This window comes from Pecten maximus, chromosome 16, assembly GCF_902652985.1.
Source record: "Pecten maximus chromosome 16, xPecMax1.1, whole genome shotgun sequence".
NCBI lineage: Eukaryota > Metazoa > Mollusca > Bivalvia > Pectinida > Pectinidae > Pecten > Pecten maximus.
Window position 1 is genome coordinate 11,809,025 of NC_047030.1, and position 21,936 is coordinate 11,830,960.

General features: G+C 36.3%; 4 protein-coding genes across 4 annotated transcripts in view; 1 reads left to right on the forward strand and 3 right to left on the reverse strand.

Annotated features, from left to right (window-relative positions):
* Positions 1 to 13,419, forward strand: part of LOC117344484 — a 14,075-nt gene extending 656 nt beyond the window's left edge. Inside the window, exons 2-17 of the mRNA XM_033907238.1 lie at positions 726 to 879; positions 1,429 to 1,559; positions 2,085 to 2,214; positions 3,246 to 3,314; positions 3,618 to 3,733; positions 4,521 to 4,605; positions 5,102 to 5,356; positions 6,047 to 6,141; positions 6,462 to 6,578; positions 7,722 to 7,782; positions 8,610 to 8,720; positions 9,213 to 9,277; positions 10,672 to 10,743; positions 11,570 to 11,672; positions 12,251 to 12,317; positions 12,683 to 13,419. Of these exons, the coding sequence (XP_033763129.1) occupies positions 726 to 879; positions 1,429 to 1,559; positions 2,085 to 2,214; positions 3,246 to 3,314; positions 3,618 to 3,733; positions 4,521 to 4,605; positions 5,102 to 5,356; positions 6,047 to 6,141; positions 6,462 to 6,578; positions 7,722 to 7,782; positions 8,610 to 8,720; positions 9,213 to 9,277; positions 10,672 to 10,743; positions 11,570 to 11,672; positions 12,251 to 12,317; positions 12,683 to 12,849 (1,798 nt within the window). The 3' untranslated portion in view covers positions 12,850 to 13,419. The remainder of the gene's footprint in view (positions 1 to 725; positions 880 to 1,428; positions 1,560 to 2,084; positions 2,215 to 3,245; positions 3,315 to 3,617; positions 3,734 to 4,520; positions 4,606 to 5,101; positions 5,357 to 6,046; positions 6,142 to 6,461; positions 6,579 to 7,721; positions 7,783 to 8,609; positions 8,721 to 9,212; positions 9,278 to 10,671; positions 10,744 to 11,569; positions 11,673 to 12,250; positions 12,318 to 12,682) is intronic.
* Positions 1 to 20,322, reverse strand: part of LOC117344487 (UPF0488 protein C8orf33 homolog) — a 25,206-nt gene extending 4,884 nt beyond the window's left edge. The window contains exons 1-2 of the mRNA XM_033907243.1: positions 20,230 to 20,322; positions 15,382 to 15,464 (exon numbers count right to left, since the gene is read on the reverse strand). Of these exons, the coding sequence (XP_033763134.1) occupies positions 15,382 to 15,396 (15 nt within the window). The 5' untranslated portion in view covers positions 15,397 to 15,464; positions 20,230 to 20,322. The remainder of the gene's footprint in view (positions 1 to 15,381; positions 15,465 to 20,229) is intronic.
* On the reverse strand, positions 15,880 to 17,837 carry LOC117344486 (piggyBac transposable element-derived protein 4-like). The gene is made up of 3 exons (XM_033907242.1): positions 17,594 to 17,837; positions 16,799 to 17,095; positions 15,880 to 16,342 (listed from the first exon to the last, which is right to left on the reverse strand). The coding sequence occupies exons 1-3, from the start codon at positions 17,811 to 17,813 to the stop codon at positions 16,020 to 16,022; spliced, it is 840 nt and encodes a 279-aa protein (XP_033763133.1). The 5' UTR covers positions 17,814 to 17,837; the 3' UTR covers positions 15,880 to 16,019.
* Positions 17,841 to 19,076, reverse strand: LOC117344646 (piggyBac transposable element-derived protein 4-like; the record flags this gene model as incomplete). Its single annotated transcript, XM_033907473.1, has 1 exon — positions 17,841 to 19,076. A coding segment is annotated over exon 1 (891 nt), but the record flags the coding sequence as incomplete, so codon positions are not given.
* Positions 20,323 to 21,936: the final 1,614 nt, after the last annotated feature.

Consider the following 21,936-nt stretch of genomic DNA (forward strand, 5'->3'; position numbering starts at 1 on the left):
ATGTAAAATACCCTGCCCATAACTGGGTATCAAACTAACCACCCCAAACTTTCCTCCCACTAGCCTGAGTTAATAAGGTGACCTCTATTTTCATATTTCACATGTGTATGACAAGGGTCATGTAAACTCAGAGCCAGGGATCAATCTACACTGTACATATGATAACGTATTGTAATAGGAAGGAGTAATGAAAAATACCAAGCCTGCACTGGGGCTGGTACTAGCGACCTCCTAGCTACCACTAGGTTAAAGTGAAATTCATGCTAGTCTGAACTAGTAAGGTGGCCTTTTACTCTCTACTTATACATGAATAAGGAGGAATGATCCCAATACAGAATTTCGTCCAGAAATTTATTCCTCGAGTTGTTTACATGTTTCATGTTTCGACTAGAAGGTAGTCGTCATCAGAACTCCTTACTCATTACCTGGAGTTTTATGTGAGACCTCTGGTATCTTTTAGGATCCACGGCAGTTTTATCAGGATCAGTACCAAACTCAACTTATAGGGACGTTGTGTCTCCACCCCCCTGTAGTGATCATTTCTACTTATACATGTATAATATAATCACACATACCTTTTAAGGTATTATAGGTAGGTAAGGCTATGTACAACCTATACTGTATCCATTCCCACATGGCAGCATGCGTGCTCCTCATCTGTGTCTACATAATGGTTACTTAGTTACACAAATTATAAAGCTGTTGTAAAACATTTTGTTACTAAGGTTTCGCCCAGAAGATAAAGTAGTCACCAGACTATTTGAGGAGGTATGGAGTTGGAGACTGAAGACCAGTCCAGAATTTGCTTCCTATTGTGGTGTCCATGATTATGACGACAAGTTAGATGATATTGGACTTGAGGCATTTCAGGAATGGAAGGTAAATATAGCTGATGTTATAATTTCTGCTCTACGTTCCTCCACTTGTACTTGAATTATTTGTCAAAGGACTCAGTTAGCCACAATGTTGGAAATGTTTTTAATGGTAATTTGGTATGTAACTACTTAACCAAAATTAAATGTCAATTAAGAGAACAAGTGCGAACTATACTGTACTGGTAGCTGTGGTAGGTACAGCATATAGATTTATTTTATTCTCATGTTCAATTTCAAACCTCTAAATCAGAGTAATTATATTCCATGTCGTATGGGTAATTGTTCGTACAATTATCAATGGTCCGCAGATTGTGTAATTGTATGCATATGCTAAAACATTCTGAGTAATTCATGTTTAACAAATAATTGATTATGATTTTCCGTGTAATTACGAACACTAGTGAACATAACTTGTTTTATACCCTACAGACCACAGTTGATTTTCTGTGTAATTACGAACACTATAACATAACTGGTTTTATACCATACAGACCACAGTTGATTTTCTGTGTAATTAAGAACACTATAACATAACTGGTTTTATACCCTACAGACCACAGTTGAGGAGTTCCTGGAGAGATCCAAGGAAATCAACACTGAGATGATCAGTGAAGGTGCTAAACTTGACCTGGCGCTTCTCCAGGAGGAATTCAAAACCTTCCTGTCAGCCTGCAAGTTTAAGGGGTAACAATCCAACTTGGGATTCTTCTGTATGACTTTTGCAAGAGTATTACTTTGTCATATAAATCACAGTGTATCATTTTTGAGCATAACATAATCAGATGTCAGATTGTTCAAATCAACCTTCGTCCTTACTACTTAGTTACAAATGTAGTTATTTAGTTCTAAATGGCCCATCAACACTGTAAAGGTCATTAGGGCCAAAAAATGGAGAGTAAAAATTATGGGTCAAATAGACAAAAGATTAAACCTTCATCCTTAAGTGTTTCTGCCAGGATACAGAAGTTCGAACATTAATAAAATAACCAAGAGGTTATAAAAGAAACCAAAAAAGTAAGATACTCAGGATATCAGAGAGATGAATTTATGTTCACTTTTTGGGACTCATAAATTAAAATTCCACATGTATATTCAGAATATTGTTTCCAGAAGAAAGTATGAATTCTTAAAGGGGCATTCCTTTTCAATTTATTCCATTATTTATATTGACTTAAACAGTACATTTGTTCCACTTGTATGCTCATTTAGGTGGTGCTTCCCAATAACATTCCAAGATGGTGTTCACAATGATGTACATCTACTTCTGAGCTTTTCAAAGTTTGAGAAAGAATCTGACTACAGAGTCTACATAGAACGATTAAAGTGTTACCCTAGACAGGTGAGTTTATAATATACATGTATATAGCTCTTAAGGTTCATGCATACTGTGAGGTATCAAAACGTGGGGTAATGGAACCACCCGATCCTAAACTTGCAGTATTGGCTATGCTATTATTCTTCAAAATGTTTTACTCACTGATCTGTAAAATGACCATAAGTTTGTACTTACTTACCAGTATAGGAAGACCTCTGTACTTGATAACCTTTGTTTCACTTAACTGTACCAAGTCACCTATTTCAAAGACCTAGTGTACTGATGACCTGTATTTCACTGACCTAGTGTACCAGGTGACTTCTATTTCATTGACCTGTACCAGGTGACCTCTATTTCATTAACCTGTACTAGATCACCTCTATTTCATTGACCTGCACTAGATGACTACTATTTCATTGATCTGTGAATGGTGACCTCTATTACATTGACTGATTTACAGATCTAGTGCGACTTCTATTTCACTGCCCTTGTGTACCAGGTGACCTCTATTTCATTGACCTGTGCATGGTGACATGTACTTGGTAACTTTCACTTTTCATTAACTATAGTAATTTACAGCAATAGTGAAATGTGTTATATCAACTTATACCACAAATGTCATCAGTTTTGTTACTGTAGCAGGACCTCGGCCTATACCATTTCACGTTTTATCTCCCTGACAATCTGTTCTGAACTCCCTGACCATCTGTTCTGAACTCCCTGACCATCTGTTCTGTACTCCCTGACCATCTGTTCTGTACTCCCTGACCATCTGCTCTGTACTCCCTGACCATCTGCTCTGTACTCCCTGACCATCTGTTCTGTACTCCCTGACCATCTGCTCTGTACTCCCTGACCATCTGTTCTGTACTCCCTGACCATCTGCTCTGTACTCCCTGACCATCTGTAGTGTACTCCCTGACCATCTGTTCTGTACTCCCTGACCATCTGTTCTGTACTCCCTAACCATCTGTTCTGTACTCCCTGATCATCTGTTCTGTACTCCCTGACCATCTGTTCTGTACTCCCTGACCATTGTACTTTAACATTTTCAGATTTCACAAGTGAGAGAGATGTGTGAAGAGGGAATGAAGACAGGTTACATGACTCACATGGTTTCTATGGTGAGTATTATTTAATTTTTTGACAATGAAGACATGCTATGTGAATCACATGGCCTCCATGGTGAGTATTATTTCATTTTCTATGTGATACCCAGTAAACCACACATTTAAAATCTCACTACATACTGGAATAGTCAGATGTAAGCTTGTCAAGCTTAAATAATGCTGGTAATGTCCAAGACTAGTAATATGTAAGGAGGTCTAGGTTGTTTGAAAGAGTTTAACTGGCAGTGTGAAAAATATTATCTTACGCCACATGTATGGGGCATATTTTCATATAAATGTCTTAATTATCTTCTCCAGAATGAAGTACCAGACCAGATCAATATTCTGACAAATGGTGGAAAGCTAGATACTAAAGCATCAACTTTTTTGTCACCGTTCGGAAAGGAAGTGCATGGTATTTCTCCAGAGAAAATGTAAGTGTAGAACCTTAACATAACACATATAATATCAACGACATAGTCGATTTACCGCCAAGGAAGCCAAGTCACTGGCATGATACCTCGCTGACTGTCAGATATTTACGTAACTTAAGAGGCGATACTGTATTTGACCTAATAGCGGCACCTGCCCCATAAGCACACCCACACCTTTTTTTTTTTCAGGAAAAGAGGATGGTGCGTTATTTGCAACTTAAAAATGCCCTGACCTCACTGATCTTTTAATATCTTCTGTTAATCTGTCAATCTCCAGTTTTTTAACCAAAGACTCTGGATTGTTTTTGCTTCATATAGATATGTACATGGCAATGAAAGAAATAACAATTTTCTCTACCCAGATTTCACTAGGAACATTTTTCCTGTACATGATTCTGTACCCCTATAGTGAAATCAACACCTATCGACTAACTTGTTAAAAATTGACAGGGCTTTTTCTAACTGGTTTGGAAAGGGGCCTTTCTTGTCTCATTTTGGGAAGAAAATTGATGAATTGGAAAAAGATTTTTCAGGTGTAAACAGCAAACTTTGGGAATTTGGCTTAATTATGAAATAATTTCAATTGGGAATAGGGCCCATTAATGGCCCCAAAATGCTCTCAGAAAAAGCACTGATTGATAATGCCCAAAAATTTGAATCTGCTAAAATAGTTCTCTTACAGTATTATACTTTCCCTTCTGGATGATAAACAAAACAAGATAATTTGTCAGTATCAGGAATTTCTGATCATATCTATAATAATTATACTTGTAATTTATGTCTTCAGGGAAGAGCTGGAGAAGGAAGCTATATCTGTATTAGAGGATAAAGTCATCCCTGCCTTTATAGACCTTCGGGATTATCTCTTGTCTGTAAGTACAGTCAAACCTGTCATATGTGACCTTCCAAGGGAGGCAAGAAAAAGGTCATGTGACGGGTGGTCTCTTAATCCAGAATAAGATACTTTGTGATACAAACTGTAGCTATAGGTCTTACACAACTAATTCAGCCAATCAGTGAAAGTGCAGAAAACATTTCTTGCTGAGGGTTTTACCTATTTTCTCGTGTTGTTAACATATACCGGTAAAATAGGAACTTTTTGTGAGCATAAAGAGTAAAGTCCTCAGTTTGAAAAACAAAAAATAAATTGCTACTGAAAATAGAATGGAGTAGGACTACAGGTGTAAATAGCTGAGGATTTCCCAAGTGGGGTTTCTCTTCCACTGTAAACATCATGGTTACCATGCATCTTTTGAGTACTGAGGAAACTTATATTCCTCCTGGTTTCACTGGTATGGGACTAATAATCAGTTGTATGAGACCCTTACCTACACTCCTGTTAATGTGAGATATTTTCTGTATCTACAGGTATATATGAAGAGAACAAGACCCTGTATTGGGGTGTGTACTCTACCTAATGGACCCAAATATTACCAACAGTGTCTGAATTTTCACACGTCAACAAATCTGACACCAGCAGAGGTTCACAACCTTGGTTTACAGGAGGTTGAGAGAATTTCAAAAGCGATGCAGAAAATATCAATGGAAGAAGGATTTGGTTCAAACATCCAGCGCTTCATGAAACACATAAAAAACAACAAGGAATTTTACTATCAAACCAAGGTAACGCTTAACAACTTTTTTCAGCTGAAATGGTTTTTTAACAAAGTGAATAAAGTCTGCGGAATTGAATTTACTATTGTTTGGCTGTTCCCAGTAGTGGAACTGAACATGTTTATGGTACAACATCCTCCAAATAAACTCTATAACAAAGGGATACCCCTAGTCAAATGTCTGTATTCTAAACTTTATTTCTTTACATGATAAACAATCCTAACTGGCCACCTTTAAACCTCCGTTCTCTTCAATTCAGACTTATATTGTTTTACCAATCACTCGTGAAAGTCACCACAGTGGAAGTCACCACAATCCATATGCATTCAAACTCCTCTAAACATCTACACAAATACTCCTCCTGCTCCACAACTATAACCCAATGGAATCTTCTCCCTCAGTTTTTCGTTTCTATCAACACTGGTGATGCCTTCAAATCAACTACAGTGCCCTGTCTCTCACAAGTTTAAGTAAATTACTTTTATCATATAGCAAAATAACTAACAAAAAGAACTTTTGCTTTTAACCAATTCCTAGTGATGAATCATCAGCATTGTAAATAGTATAGTATACAGAAGACAGAATCTCTGTATATGTATAATACAGATAAATTAAATTTTGTTAGTAGTGGAATTATTATTAGAATAGAGTCTATGTCTTTATTATTTACATCAATGGTGTTTTCTTCTCTTAATTCAGGAAGATCTGTTGTCTGGAATTAAAGACATCTGTACAAATAAAATCAGACCCAAACTCTCAAAGCTGTTCAAGACAATCCCAGATGTAGATATGACGTAAGTTTCATTTATGTTGTATGTATCGAATTTCTAACAGAATGCTTGGTCGTCATGTTATATATCTAGAACAATACCCTAGGTCATCACTAAAATGTTTGTTTTCCATTATGATTTATTCCATAACTGCTCTATGTTGCAAACATTATGATGTCTTTGTTATGAGAGAAACAAAATATCTGACTCTGCAAGATAATTGATATGATATGAATACTCGGCCTCTATCGTACAAGGTGACAGCAGATATCCTTTTAAGTCGATGATTGTTAGAGTGTCCAACAGACTTTTTGTGGTGTAAAAGTGTGGGAATATTATTTTAGGATCAAAGCATCGCCTAGTGCTATGAGTTCAGCTCCTGTGGGATATTACATGGCGGGTACCATGGATGGATCTCGACCAGGAATTTACTATGTCAACACTGCTCATGTCACAGACACGTAAGTCACGTCACACATACTTAAGTCATATTGGAGACATGAAAGTCACGTCACACATACTTAAGTCATAACGGAGACATGTATGTAACATCACACATACTTAAGTCATATTGGAGACATGAAAGTCACGTCACACATACCTAAGTCATAACGGAGACATGAAAGTCACGTCACACATACTTAAGTCATATTGGAGACATGAAAGTCATGTCATACATACCTAAGTCATATCAGAGACATGTAAGTCATGTCATACATACCTAAGTCATATTGGAGACATGAAAGTCATGTCATACATACCTAAGTCATATCAGAGACATGTAAGTCATGTCATACATACTTAAGTCAAATCGGAGACATGTAAGTCATGTCATACATACCTAAGTCATATCAGAGACATGTAAGTCACGTCACACATACCTAAGTCATATCAGAGACATGTAAGTCACGTCATACATACCTAAGTCATATCAGAGACATGTAAGTCACGTCATACATACCTAAGTCATATCAGAGACATGTAAGTCATGTCATACATACCTAAGTCATATCAGAGACATGTAAGTCATGTCATACATACCTAAGTCATATCAGAGACATGTAAGTCATGTCACACATACCTAAGTCATATCAGAGACATGTAAGTCATGTCATACATACCTAAGTCATATCAGAGACATGTAAGTCATGTCATACATACCTAAGTCATATCAGAGACATGTAAGTCATGTCATACATACCTAAGTCATATCAGAGACATGTTAGTCATGTCATACATACCTAAGTCATATCAGAGACATGTAAGTCATGTCATACATACCTAAGACATATCAGAGACATGTAAGTCATGTCATACATACCTAAGTCATATCAAAGATACGTACATCACATCACAGATACCTAAGATATATCGGAGACACGTACTATGTCATATTTACTTGTGAAGATATTGAGTTTTAATTGCACCCAGAGCTGATTATACATATGTTATTCAGGTAATATTAATAGAAAAATATACAAGATGGGCAAGTGTTTAGAAAAATTAAAACAAATACACAAATGTTATTTTAGATATTAAGGTCTGATTTAATACATAATGATGTAATTTAGTAACCAAGCATGATTATGTTTTTTCACTTTCAGGCCAAAATATGAGTTAATGGCGCTAAGTCTCCATGAGGGTGAACCTGGTCACCACCTACAGGTGAGAATGGGTACTACTATACAGGTTGTACAGGTAATCTGATTAAAATCGTGTGTCCATGGCCACATTACTCTACTGTTACACCTGAACATCTGAAGGTACAGCGATCACGGTTATGTTCACATGACCAGTGAGATTTACCAATCAATGTGTCGCCTATAAGCAAAATTACAGGTGTAATAACAAAGTCCTGAACAAGTGATTTTAATCAGACTGGGTGAACTGATGTCATTAGACTTTGTATTACATTATCAATTAGAGTCCAGTTCTAGAAAGCTGTATTATATAAGCATTAGTAAGGTAATTTTACGAGGTGCATACCATGGATGAGTTATGCAGGTCATTTAAGCCTCTTGTTTGAGGTATCAGAATCAATATTACATGGACAAGTGCTGCAGGCCTATCAGGCCTCTTGTTTGAGTGATCAGGTTCTGTTTAAACTGGAGAAAGATGTGGGCCCTTTAAGCCTTGTTTGAGAAATCAAGTTCTGTATAGGATGGGTTGGTAATGCAGGCCCTTTATGCCTCTTATTTGAGGGATCAGATTCCGTTTAACATGGGTGAGTGATGTGGGCCATTTAGGCCTCTTGTTTGAGAAATCAAGTTCTGTATAAGATTGGTTGGTAATGCAGGCCCTTAGGTTTCTTGTTTGAGGGATCAGATTTGTTTCTGTATAAGATGGGTTGGTCATGCAGGCCCTTTAGGCCTCTTGTTTGAGGGATCAGATTTGTTTGAGGGATCAGATGCTGTATACCATGTGTGAGTGATGTAGGCCCTTTAGTAATATGTAAAACATTCATTCTATGTATATGATCTGTTGCCTTACAGAGTATGTATGCTATACAGCAGAAGGGAGTACCAACCTTTCGTCAGTACATAGAGGATATGAAGTATTCCCGAGCCCCCACCAGATTCTCCCTCCAGACTGCTTACATTGAGGTAACTTACACACCAAACACATTCAATTTAGATATCTGTATTTAAATTAGAGATATCTGTGTCTAAATTAGAGATATGTGTCTGAATTTGAGATGGATGTGATTAAAATAGAGATATTTGTGATATCTGTATTTAACTCTAGATATCTCTATCTTCAGTACAGAATTTTTTCATTTTGATTTAAATATCTCTATTTATTTAATGAACAGCGATATCTCTATTTAAAATACAGAGGTTTGTTATTTTGATTCAAATATCTATTTATCTAATATACAGATATACATGTATATCTATTTATCTAATATGCAGAGAACATCTTGAGCTTACCCCATCTACTCCTTTGTGTAGAGGGTATTGGACATGTTATGTAGGTAGATGTACAGTTAACCAGTCATTGTACAGTTTTAACAGATATACATACCACTCATCTTATATGAGATTAAACCTTGTACTAGGGAAATGGATCACTATTCTATACCATTGTCTCCACAGGGCTGGGGACTTTACTGTGAGGCGTTGGGAGAGGAGCTTGGACTATACAGTACAAATTATGAACTGTAAGTATTTATCCAAACACCATCAGTGCTTAGGTTCAGGCCCCTGTTATCAATATCAAATGCTGTATTTTCTTTAACAAACCCTGTTAAATAGAGGCAGGTAAATAAGGAAATTATCATTTTGTCTCTATATGGGCATCCATTCCCTGTAAAGTTTGAGTACAAGATATCACACCTTATGTATGTCGTCATCCAGTTTCACACCTGGATAGATTTTGGCAGTCATCTGTCAAGGTCAAAGGTTGTACTTGACCACTACTGATATAAATTAGATATAGTTCTAAGAGGAGTACAGATGATACCCCTATTTCCACTTTTTACTGTCATAAAAAGGACCACAACCACTTGCATGATACTGTTTTAATCCTAAAAGAATGAACTTCGGGAACTTAAAGGTCAAAATATAGACTACAGTGACCTACGTATACCTGCGGTATGTGACATTCGCACCTTATCTTCACACAAAAATCTTGATGATGGGATTAAAAATAATGGATATTTTGCCTTATAAAGGTGAAAGGTCAAAATATTGTTTTCAGTGATCTACTTCCGGTTCTTGATATGTCATCTTTCCAAGATCTTAGTTCAATAGAATCTGTACAGTAAAGATTTTTCATAATCAGGATGCAGTGACCTAATTCTGGTATGCAACACATTGTCATCCAAATATGTACCCACACTCAAATCTTCAAACTGAAATAATGGAATGGAGTTGAGCAGCAGGATATGCACTGCAATGCTATATTTCTCTCTTTTTATAAAAACAACGAAATAGAAAGCTGTGGTACAAGATGTATCATAATATCCCTCAACATATTTAATTCATATTTATACCCCCGCAACGAAGTTAGTGGGGTATACTGGAATCAGGTTGTCCGTCCGTCCGTCTGTCTGTAGAAACATTTGTCCGGACAACTCCTCCTAAACCGATGGGCTGATTCCAATGAAACTTCACACAAATATTAATGATCATGTGTAGATGTGCATGCCACTTTCTTTTTCTTAAAATTATGGTTGCTATGGCAACTGGTCACTATAAACAGGTTTTCCAATAAGAACCATAACTTTAAGTTTGTCCAGACAACTCCTAAACCAAAGGGCCGATTTCAATGAAACTTCACACAAATATAGAGGACCATGTGTAGATGTGCATGCCACTTTCTTTTTCTTAAAAGTATGGTTGCTATGGCAACTGGTCACTATATCACTGGGTTATCTTAGTTAACCTCTATTTCCAGTTCCAACCGTTCCAATTCACCACTGACTCATGCAGATTGCGGGGGTATTAGTCAGCCATCCTGGTGACAGTTCTAGTCACACCATAGTATCACTTTCCATATCTAAAAATGACTATTTTGACTCCTGATAAATTGTATCATCACATTTGTATACAGGTTTGGCAGATACACCTTTGAAATCCTGCGGGCTGCTCGTTTGGTGGTGGATACAGGGCTACATGCGATGGGGTACGTATGTCTATCTCACCTGTCTTTTTACCTGTGTGACAATAGCCTGTTTATCTCACCTGTCTTTTTACCTGTGTGACAATAGCCTTATTCGTGAAGTCATTGAAATTTGTGTGCATGTGACGTCAAACATTGTACAGGTATGACAGACAGGATTATATTTAGGAACAAATCTTTGGTAGCATATGATGTGCTGTAAAGTTGGTAATATTTGAAGATTCAGGTTCACTATACATGTATTTATGGTCATAACGCAAACTCAAAAATAAATATATGTATCCAGTGGATTTTTATACAGTGAATCATTGAAATGTGCATCTATTTACTGAAGTGGTGGTCAGTTTAGACTGCAAGTAAATTATAGTGAACACCTCAGCCAGGTCATCATGATTGAAAAGGTAAAGTAGGAAATAGAAGTTAAGGCCACATCCACCAGGTATTTAAATTGCTCTTCATCCATGGTCTGTCCATTTCTTGAGAAAAATTTGAAGGATTTTTCTTAAAATTTATATATTAGTTCAATTTCGATCAGGAAACACAATGGCTGACAGGTGGTCATCTTTGTTAGCAATATTTTTCACTTTCCAGAAAGTTTGGATACTTCTTAGAATTCATATATGTATATGCAAATTCCTCATGTTATCTAATGATTTTGAGAAAGAAGTGAAAGTAGAGAAAAGATCAGTTATTCATAGGACTAATAAAGATGCTTCAATGGTGGGTTCCTAGATCCATCTGAGATCTTGTGGTAAATAGAATTTCAGGTATTGCATTAGTAATGAGGATTAGACAGAATTTAAATCTTGATCTGTTTGTATTATTGAAGGTGGACATTTGAGAATACTAAAAAATACTTAATGGAGAGGGCCTTTATGCATGAGTGGTTTGCTGACAGCGAGTCAAAACGCTACATTACCTGGCCAGGACAGGTAGGTTTTCCTGATAGGATGATTCAGGGTGTTGAGGAAGAAGAATTGTGACACAGGGGCTTGACATTTTCCTTTGACCCAGAATAAAAAAATTACCCTAAGGGTCCGAAGGTAATAAGTGATCAAGAGGTCAGATTCTTGGTTTGATTTTTGATAATAAATTATCTTGGGGTTGGACTCTTGGGTTAATTTTTCATTCTGGGTTGTAGGAACATGTCCAATGCCAGGGTTAAAACTAGTGAACCTTCGGTCTCTAACTTGACACTCTAATGCCGAGGCTAGTAAGGTGACCTGGGCTGGCATTTGAACTAGTGAACCTTCTGTCTCTAACTGGACACTCTAATGCCGAGACTAGTAAGGTGACCTATACCAGTGACCAATCTTCAATTTATTTTCATTAATTCTTTTCAGCTGAATTGCTAAAAGCAATGAGTCCATTAATGTTAAATCATGGGACTCTCAGAGTCCCATCAAAATTCTGAGTACAGGATTCCAGACTCACATGTAGATTTATCTCTGCTGTACTGTCGATTTCCAGGTAATTAACTAATTAATATTTGTAATATTTCTTCTACTAGGCATGTGCATACAAGATAGGGGAACTGAAGATCAAGGAACTGAGAAAGAGAGCAGAAAAGGAACTGGGTATGTAAGACGATACTGGGGTATACGGATACCAGTTAGCAAAATGAAAGAAATCAGAAAAAAATCTCTAGTTGGTGAGACATTCTTATGTGTGTTGTGGTTCATATCTACTACACTTCAGGAAGTAAGCAGAAAAACACCTGCAGAAATCAGTAGTAGTAGAAGTTTTATTTTATTGTCTTCAGGAGTTGTTCCCTTTTTCAATTTGTTAAAGAAAGTAGTAGCCGCTTGTACCAGCATAATAACAGGGGGCATTTTGTATTGTACAGATAAAATCTTCATCTACAATAATAGTGTAAAATACTAAATGAGAACTATTCATTTTTTTTTTAAATGTAAAAAGAATATTATTTTTCTAATTCCAGGTGATGCTTTTGATGTTCGTGAATTCCACGAAGCTGTTCTACAATGTGGGCCGGTCCCTCTGAATGTACTAGAGGGCATGATCACAGCATTTATCAGAGAAAACAAAAACTCCAACAATCAACATGTCTCTAACGATTCCGAAGAAATAAATTCAGACGATTCTTAAATGAATAAATATGATCAGCTGCATCTTGATATTCTCCGAGTGAAATATCAGTACAATCCAAATGGCATACACTCTCCAGCATTTAAACTGTGTATGAATACCTGCCCTTTTTATAGATTTATGTTAAACAGGTAACTTGAGTTAAGGATACGATACTCTATAGTTATTAAATTTCGCAGGGTAATTATTTCGTGGATGTCCCAGGTGACCTAAATTTCACACATCCTCGCCTTGTAAGCATTTTGAAGTATTCAAACACTTCTACACATTTGTACAAAATGTATATATAAATGTTTGCTGCATATTTATTTTTGTGCTATATTTAATGGTTGTGAATATAGTAACTTAAACCCCCTGCAATTTTTACCAACTATACAGTAAATATATATGTATCTGTCAAATCCAACTTATATGCTAGTCGAAATGATCTTTATGTTAATTGAAAAGAATATACCTTATTATTTGATTGTATCATTTACATACTTGTCGACATGGAAAACATCAATCTCTAATTTATAGTCGCCTATCCATTCATGTTTTTTCTGTAATAATAAATTTTCACATTTGTTCCGATAGTCTTCTGTTTTATTTTGAAAGAACTACATTTGTCATCCAAAAAATATACCAGGTACATGATCATCTGTTTTTGTGTGGAGGCGGCCATTTTGTACTTTCTCACAAGTATGTCTGCCATACTACTCATTAAAATACCATGAAACACATACAAACATAGTGAGGTTACATATTACTTTTCTTTCACACACCGAATCTTAAAGGAAACAACATTTGAAAGATACGTGAATAAAGTAAATTGCAATTTTTTAAGAAGGTACTCATAAGCAGAAGAATATCAAAATCTACAGACATTGATCATTTTTAACTCTTCGGGACGAAGTCCAGGGAGCTATTGCTATAATCCAGCAGTAGTGTTCATAAACAGCTAGGTCAGGTATTTCACATGTGTGTTCCTTCTGACACAGACATGTTCACTTTGACTGTGACCTTCGGCCTATTTTTAAAATCTTTAACCTTTGCCCCAGTATATTAACTACACAAGATAGGGCTTTCACATTGAACATGTGTTCCTTGTCACAAGATCCTTCCATTGGTATGACAACTGCATACCTGCTGACCTCGACTGTGATCTCCGAATCCTTTTTAAAAACTTTAACCTTGTTAACAGTATATGACACTGTGATCTCCGAATCCTTTTTAAAAACTTTAACCTTGTTAACAGTATATGACACTGTGATCTCCGAATCCTTTTTAAAAACTTTAACCTTGTTAACAGTATATGACACTGTAAGTGTTAGAGACAGGGATTCCATATTTATCTAAATATCTCCCTTAAGGATATATGCTGCCGTCCTCATTACACCTGTGATTTTGTGTGCTATATGTACCATTCTCATTCTACCTGTTATTTGTGTCCGGCTCTCCACTACCTCAAGTACATATACATGTACCTGTGATTTGTGTTGAATTATCTCCCCTAAGGATACAAAAATGCTACCTTCATATTATAAATGTGTTAATGTTATAGTCTTTCACATTACAACTGAGATTTTTGTCAAAGCTATTAATATGCTAATTTACCTATTGTTTTGAGTTTTGAGTTATTTCTCTTGAGCATAAATTGTAGTTATCTCCCTTTTTAGTTATCTCTCTGCCTTGGTGCAGTGTCACCGTGTCTGTCATCTATCTGCCATCAAATTTTTATTCAAACAATTTCTTCTCAAGAGCAAATACATGTAGACCCATAGTTCTGATATTGGGCCTGTATCATGCTGGGATGAAGGGATACAAAGTTTGTTCAAATGAATGACCTTAACCTTTATTCAAAGTCACTGGGCCTAGGGAATTTATATTAGGCATGTAGCATGCTAGTGTAAAGGGCTACAAAGTTTGATAAAAAAAAAATGACCTGGGCCTACATTCAAGGTCTTGGGGTTCAAATATGTTAAAATCTTGAAACAACTCAATAACCAAGAAGCTCAGGGACCTGATAATGCACCGGTGGCATGCTATGATAAATTGCTACTAAGTTTGTTCAAATAAATGACCATGATCTACGTTCAAGGTTACTGGGCTAAAAACAATGTCTTCCAAATATTCAGGAGGGCAATACAAAACAATAGAATGCAGGATATTGCATTTATCTGCTAAAATTCTGACCCCTAGTAATTTGGGGTGCCCCCCCCCCCCCCCCCCCCCCCCCCCCCCCCTTGATATAGATGTTTCTTCTTAAGCTCACTTCTAAGACTAATGCTAGGTGAGCCATGGTGCATACTCGTTGGGCCTCTTTTTATATTGCATGTTGTTATTTTTCTCCTTTGTGGAGTCGGTTTACATTATAATTAGCATATTTCGGTAAAATTCCTCAATCAAATACAGCCGTAATATTAACATATTTATTACTAGTAAAATAGATGAAAACAACATTACACAGTAGATACAATTTCGCTGGTGTTTGCAGGACTTACTTCAGTGACCATCATAGTATGTATTAGTTTTAGAAAATGTATACTTTACCGACTGGTCAGCCATTCTGCTGTTTGTTGAGAATATGTCTTCAGTTGAATTAAAGTGGATCACGTTATAAAGTCTAAAAAATTCTGAAAGACAAAAACAATAACTTCTTTCCATCAAAATATCCTAGTCATTGTTCAATTATTAACCCTTGTGGTGCTGAATTGTCTTCCATTAGGATGGCATTAAGTGCTGATTTGTTTCAAAAACAATTTTTTACAAACCGTTTTTTTTTCTTCCTGCTAAAATATCAAGAATGATCCAAATGATGTATTCCAGACATTCAATGGCGGTTTGAATATCAATTTTATGAAAAAATTAGCACTTCATCTGCTAAGCCTGAAAAAGTGCAAACTTCACATGAAAAAACAACAAAAGTCCAATAAACACAATTAAAAATATTATTTAATTCTTTAAGATATCTTTTATCTATATGAGTACACAATATATATCTTTTATTTTATCAATAACAATAATTATAACTGAAATGATTAATGGAATCTGAAATGTTATCACTCAAGGGAGATAATTTGAAATTATTTTACTCAAGGGAGATAATCTTAAATTTTGTTACTGAAAAGAAATGACCAATGTCCTATCCAGGAAGTTGCATTTCACAGCGTTTTCAGCTACAAGAGCTATTACTCCTCCTCCTGTCTCCTCTGACGCTTGTAGGCAAGCACAAATTCTGCAGTTGTATGGAATAGCTCAAAGCAGGGTTCAACACACAGAGCTACCTGACACTGCTTGCACTGAAAACATGTCGTCCTCCCACAAGATTTCGGCACTGTCTCACCAGGATGCTGGGACCTGAACAAATCGGTCTCTGCTGGACCGCAGACAATACATTTCCTGCTGGCATGGGCTTTCCTTCCTGTTGATGGAGAGTAGCCAATGAAATGCCGCGCTGTCAACCTCTGAAGCACTTCAGCAGATTGCCTCCTCCTCCCCTTTTGCTGTGGGCCTATGGATTAGAAACATATATATGATTATTTACGCATGCAATGATTATAATGAAGATTATCATAATTTGTCTCTTAAAATGTTACACTGAATCAGTATAAATGTACACAATTCAATGTAAGTTGAAACTAAACCTATTATTTAATAAAGAATACTGTTGAACTTTGATCATAATCTAGTTATTTCATCTGGTATAAATTGAACTTTATATAGTTCATATAATGAAATACATGTTATACAGAGTGTAAATATAAGTTTATGAGATATATATATATATATATACGTGTATATACACGTCTTTTTATATATTTGTGTGTGTGTGTGTGTCCATATACGTGTATATCAATGAATCCTTAAATCTGACATTACCTTATGGTAATACAAATCACAAAACTTTTTTGTAGAGTTACAATGTAACTAAAGTTAATTTAGAAGACAGCACTATTTCAAAACTTACCAGAGATCTCAGCAGCAGAGACCAGTTGACTCACAAGCTGTCGTCTGAAAATCCTGTGCAATACTGGGTTGGCTGTCTGTTGTTTGTACAAGATGTACGAGTTGAGCACTGCAAGACCAAGCATGTGGAAGAAGACCTTTTTCCACCATTTTAGTGTCCTTCTGTCAAATCCAGCATATGCCACCATCTGGTCACATCTGTCTACTGCACCCATGTTGTGGTTGTAATCTAACACACAGTCTGGCTTGGCAATCAAGTTCCCCTCTGAATCTCTCTTTGCAGTGTTGACCATTTTTCCTAAATAGCAGCAATATGGAGAATATTTTAACAAAGTTTGATAAATTTATTGTTTCATTGAAATTTTATAACAGGTCAAATAATAACGTCTTATGATAAAATTACCATAATGATATCAATAACTTAATATTGGAATCAACATAGAGATATTTCATAGTTCAGAGGGAGCTCAAAGTAATGTCAGTAATATTACCAGAAAATTAGTAAAATAATGCACATGTAGCAGACCTTACTTGTAATACTTGTAGCATTATTCATTCATCACAGAGTTTCAATATAAGCAAAATGCGATTATATAAATATGAAATTGATCAAATATTTGAAAAGTTACAAATCAATAGTATACCATTGATAAAGGTTTGCAGACATCAACAATGTAATCCAAAAAGAAATACAGATCATAGGCCAAAAGCGTGATGTATATTAAGTCAAAAACTGTATTGCACAAGAGTGTATTCATGATATAAATTCATAAGCAATTTCTGAATAGGTACATACCTTCATGGATTGTTGTTAGGAGACAGACTTCTTTTTTATCGGAAAACTTCACTGCCACTAAAGTTCCATTGTTGAATGCCATCATCTGGCCTTTGCATGGATGAGCATTTTTCATCTTGTCTGGAACTCCTCTCCGATTGCTGCGTAACGTTCCACAAGCAAGGGTACCATTAAGCCACAGGTTATAAAATAGTGCTGGACTGCTGAAGTAATTGTCCATATAAATCTTGTAACCTTTCAAAAGGTATGGTTCGGCCAGCCGCATAACAAGATCATAAGTCACCCCGTACTCGCTGACTTCTGATGGACGACCAGTATACAGCTCCACTCGCGAACAATATCCATTCTTAGAGTCACAGAGCATGTAAAGCTTTATTCCGTACTTGATTGGTTTGTCCGGACTATACACCCTAAACTTCAAATTTCCCCTCCAAGCAATCATTCCCTCATCTACTGCTACACACTGACTAGGATTGTAGACTTCCTGGAATCTCTGAAGAAGCTCTTGGTAGGGAGAACCAAGTTTTTGAAGAGGAGTATAACCTTCCTCGCCACGGGGAACAGCCAAAGTGTTGTTGGACAAGTGCAAGAAACTCATGATCGACAGGAACCTATCACGGGGCATCACAGAAGAAAAAAATGGCGTACTTACTACAGGGTCAGTGCACCAATAGTCCTGCATGTTAATCTGCTTTATAATTCCCATTGCAATTGCCACTGCTATAAAAGCCTTCATCTCACCATGGGTCACTGGAGTCCATTTCTTGAAGCGGGAGTGCTGAGTAGGCTCTGGATGTCCTTGGATATAAATGTTGGCATACCTGTTGGTTTCAGTGACAATTTTATCCAGAATACCGTCTGTGAAAACCGCTTCAAAGTAGTCAAGAATGGATAATGATCCAGTCTCTGGCTCAGGCAAGTTCTTAGGTCCAGCATTCCCCGTGAATGTAAACCCCATGGGAGTTTTACCGCCTTCTATCCAGGTATCTTCAGCAAATAACCCCAATAAATCGCCGTCGTTATTCTCCTCATCAATATCGAACCCGTCAAACTCATCGCTATCTTCATCATCAAATATTTCGTCAAATAACTCTTGAAACTCTGGTAAGACTTGACCGATCGTAAAGTTGCCTGCCATGTTGTTTACATCTGCGACGAGCACTTCCGGTGTTTGGTCAAAGTGAAAGTCGAGATAAATTCGTCTGGTTTTAGCATGATTCTTACGCTTTATTTCAAACGCCAGTGATGGTAAATGACAACACCAATACAAATATCATATTTCAGTGATTTAATATCCATGTATTCCGCCGAAGACAACAGGACATCGAATTTAATTAACCGATTGACTAAGAAGTCAATGACTGCGCATGACATTACTTCAGGACGACTATTAGCTTCGATCTTTTTTACTTGTCTGTAAACAACGACAATAAGATCGAATTAAAACGTAAATAAAATCACGAAGAACATCGATAGACTCCGTGTTATTGTACATACCTCAATTCTTGTTTGTAAATTAGCCGAGAAATAGCATTATTCCTTATAGTAACAGAGCACCTGTTTCCGACATTGGCGGTAAAATTACGTCATCTACTTTCACAACCCATGCGCATTCGTCGAAACTTCAAAGCCTTCCGCTGAGCTAAAAATATCGTAGTTGCAGACGAAGCGGAGGATTCCCAGTGGTTACGTTATGGTTGTTTCAGAACTACGACGTATTGGGCTTTGGTCTTCAGTAACTAAATTTTTAAGATTCTTAGCTTTTAGGCACACGTGAGTCATTTTTTTAATTTCAGACTCAAACTTGTATTTTTAGCCACCGATATCTGGGGGTTTTCCCATTTTTCTCTGGCGGGTATATATACCCGTTCAGCACCCAACCGATGGATCAGATATATACCCGTTCAGCACCACTAGGGTTAAATGTTGATGAAACTTCAAAAGTATTTATATATTATCATTTTTAATTATCAAATTTAAGAGTCAAGAGTTTTTATGTCCAGATCAATTTATTTTTAGGAATTAGTGACAATTCTGTATCAAATATTTATTTTTTTGTTATAAAATTAATTTGGTTATTATTAATTGAAAAAAAAAAATAGCCCCTTCTTTTCGATATAGTAGAGTAGGGGATAATTTTTTTTAATTATTTACTAACCAGAAGCGGACGCCTGTGATTATACTTACTGCTGTCAAGTTATTACATTAATGCAGGACAAAAATATAGCTATGCGCCGTGATATTGCATTGCCTTACATAGGGACCTGTATTTTTTGTTTTGTTTTATGATTGTTTCATCTAGGTTGCTAAATCTGTTCAACCAAGTCACAAAATGAAACATATAAATCTTCCGCGATGTTGAAATGGACCCTTTTTGATGACAACGAAAACTTGATATGCACTAAGCTTACTGCTCTACAGTATCATAAATACACGTATACAAATGTACTAATCCCTCATCACAACAGGTCCCTGTGTCGGATGTATTCCTATCGCGACTACACGTGGGACCGAGGTGATAGTATACAAACCACGTGAGTGATGCACGACAATATTTATATGTCATTGCATTCATTTGAGTTACGAATATTGTCACTTCGTTCTCATAACGTCGCAGTTATCATGAAACAACCTACCTTCAGGAGTATTCCTAATTAATTGGTTGCTGTTCGGAACATCTTGATGTCTTCATTACTGGGAGGATATTGTTCGACGAGTTCCGAGTGAAGTCATCTGACAATATACGAAACGGACAAAATCCGGATATTTTATGTAACACGAATAGTAAAATACGTTTGTATATATATATATTTTATTCTCATTTATAATATCCAATCATTTAACCGATATTTTGTTCGTATGTTACGTTCTGTTCTATTTAGGTGTTTTGTCCTGAATATACATGTATCTAAGATTGTAATTTTGTTTGATTTGAAAATGATAATTCAGCATACTGTAGCATTTTGGCACTGCTTACAGTTTTTTATGACTACGAATACAGCGAAAATAAATCATTTGCGAAAATCAATATACCGTAAATATTACCATATTGATAGTTAGGTATAGATAGGCTAATAACTGTTTCTCAGCTCCCAGGGGCGTAGCGCCCATTAGAAAAAAAAGCCCGGGCTTACACATAAAAAATCCTGCCTTTATGTTATGGTCCAACATTTCAAGAAGCCTCCGAAAAAATTTGATTATTACTTCAAAGTTTTGATTTAATATTACAACCAAATTATTGATAATACCAGAAAATGTACCACTGTGTGCTATATATTATAAAATATAGGTCTAGAGCATTCAGGAATAGCTATCACATCGTCTTTATACTGTCACCCCCTGTTTCCGGTTGTATAATGTTGAAAAGTGTATTCAAAATGAAGAAGGCTTCAAAAATGTGCCCAGGGTCGAAACATTTTTCAAACCCAAGGAAGAAGAACCAGCGACTAAAAAGTTAAACCAGTCTGCTGATAGCTCATTTCCTTGCCCAAGTAACGTACCACAAACACATGACAAAATCGGACCCTACATGTTCCAACAAAAAATGATTCCAGAAAGGCCCAAATAACCTAGACATGGGATTTCTTACCCAAATTGAAAATGTCTTTTATTTAGACAGACAATTGTCTTTTGTCTAAACTATAGAAACAAATGAACATTAATTTTATGTTTTTACCGGAAAACTTGTAGTTCAGTATAATTTAGAATAACGTAAACATATTTTGAAATTACTATCTCGGAAATCAATTTCACAAACCCTCATAAATCTTTAAATTCATTTTCCGTCGGGGGGCTTCGCCTCCCAACCCCCTGATCCCCCACCAGGGCTCTGCCCTAGGCCCCACACCCCTCGCCTGGGCTTACACATTTCTGTTGGCCTAGCTACGCCCCTGGCTCCCCTTCAATATTTTCAAACACGGACTTCAGAATTCCAACATGATTTACGTTATGTTCAAACTTCACACGATACAGAAAAAGAAATGATCCAAGTATCCTAGATTTTTTTAATAACAAATGAAGAGGAAATGATCAGAGATGGACTAATGCGTCCATCAAAAACATATATGCTATGAAATTTTTCCACACTTACGAGAATATAGATACGAATAAGGCTCTCTTTTCCCCATTGTTCTGAAATCTTTTCTCTTTTTCCGAAAAGTAAAAATAATTCAATGAATACGTTTCTTACTTACTGAGGCAAGCAACTTCAAGTCAGGGACAATTTACAGAAACATATATATGTCTCTGCTATTTACGTCTCTGATTAAACATAAACATATTTTTTTAACATACTACCATTGATTTATCAACTACGGATATGGCTGCCAATATAACATTTAAAA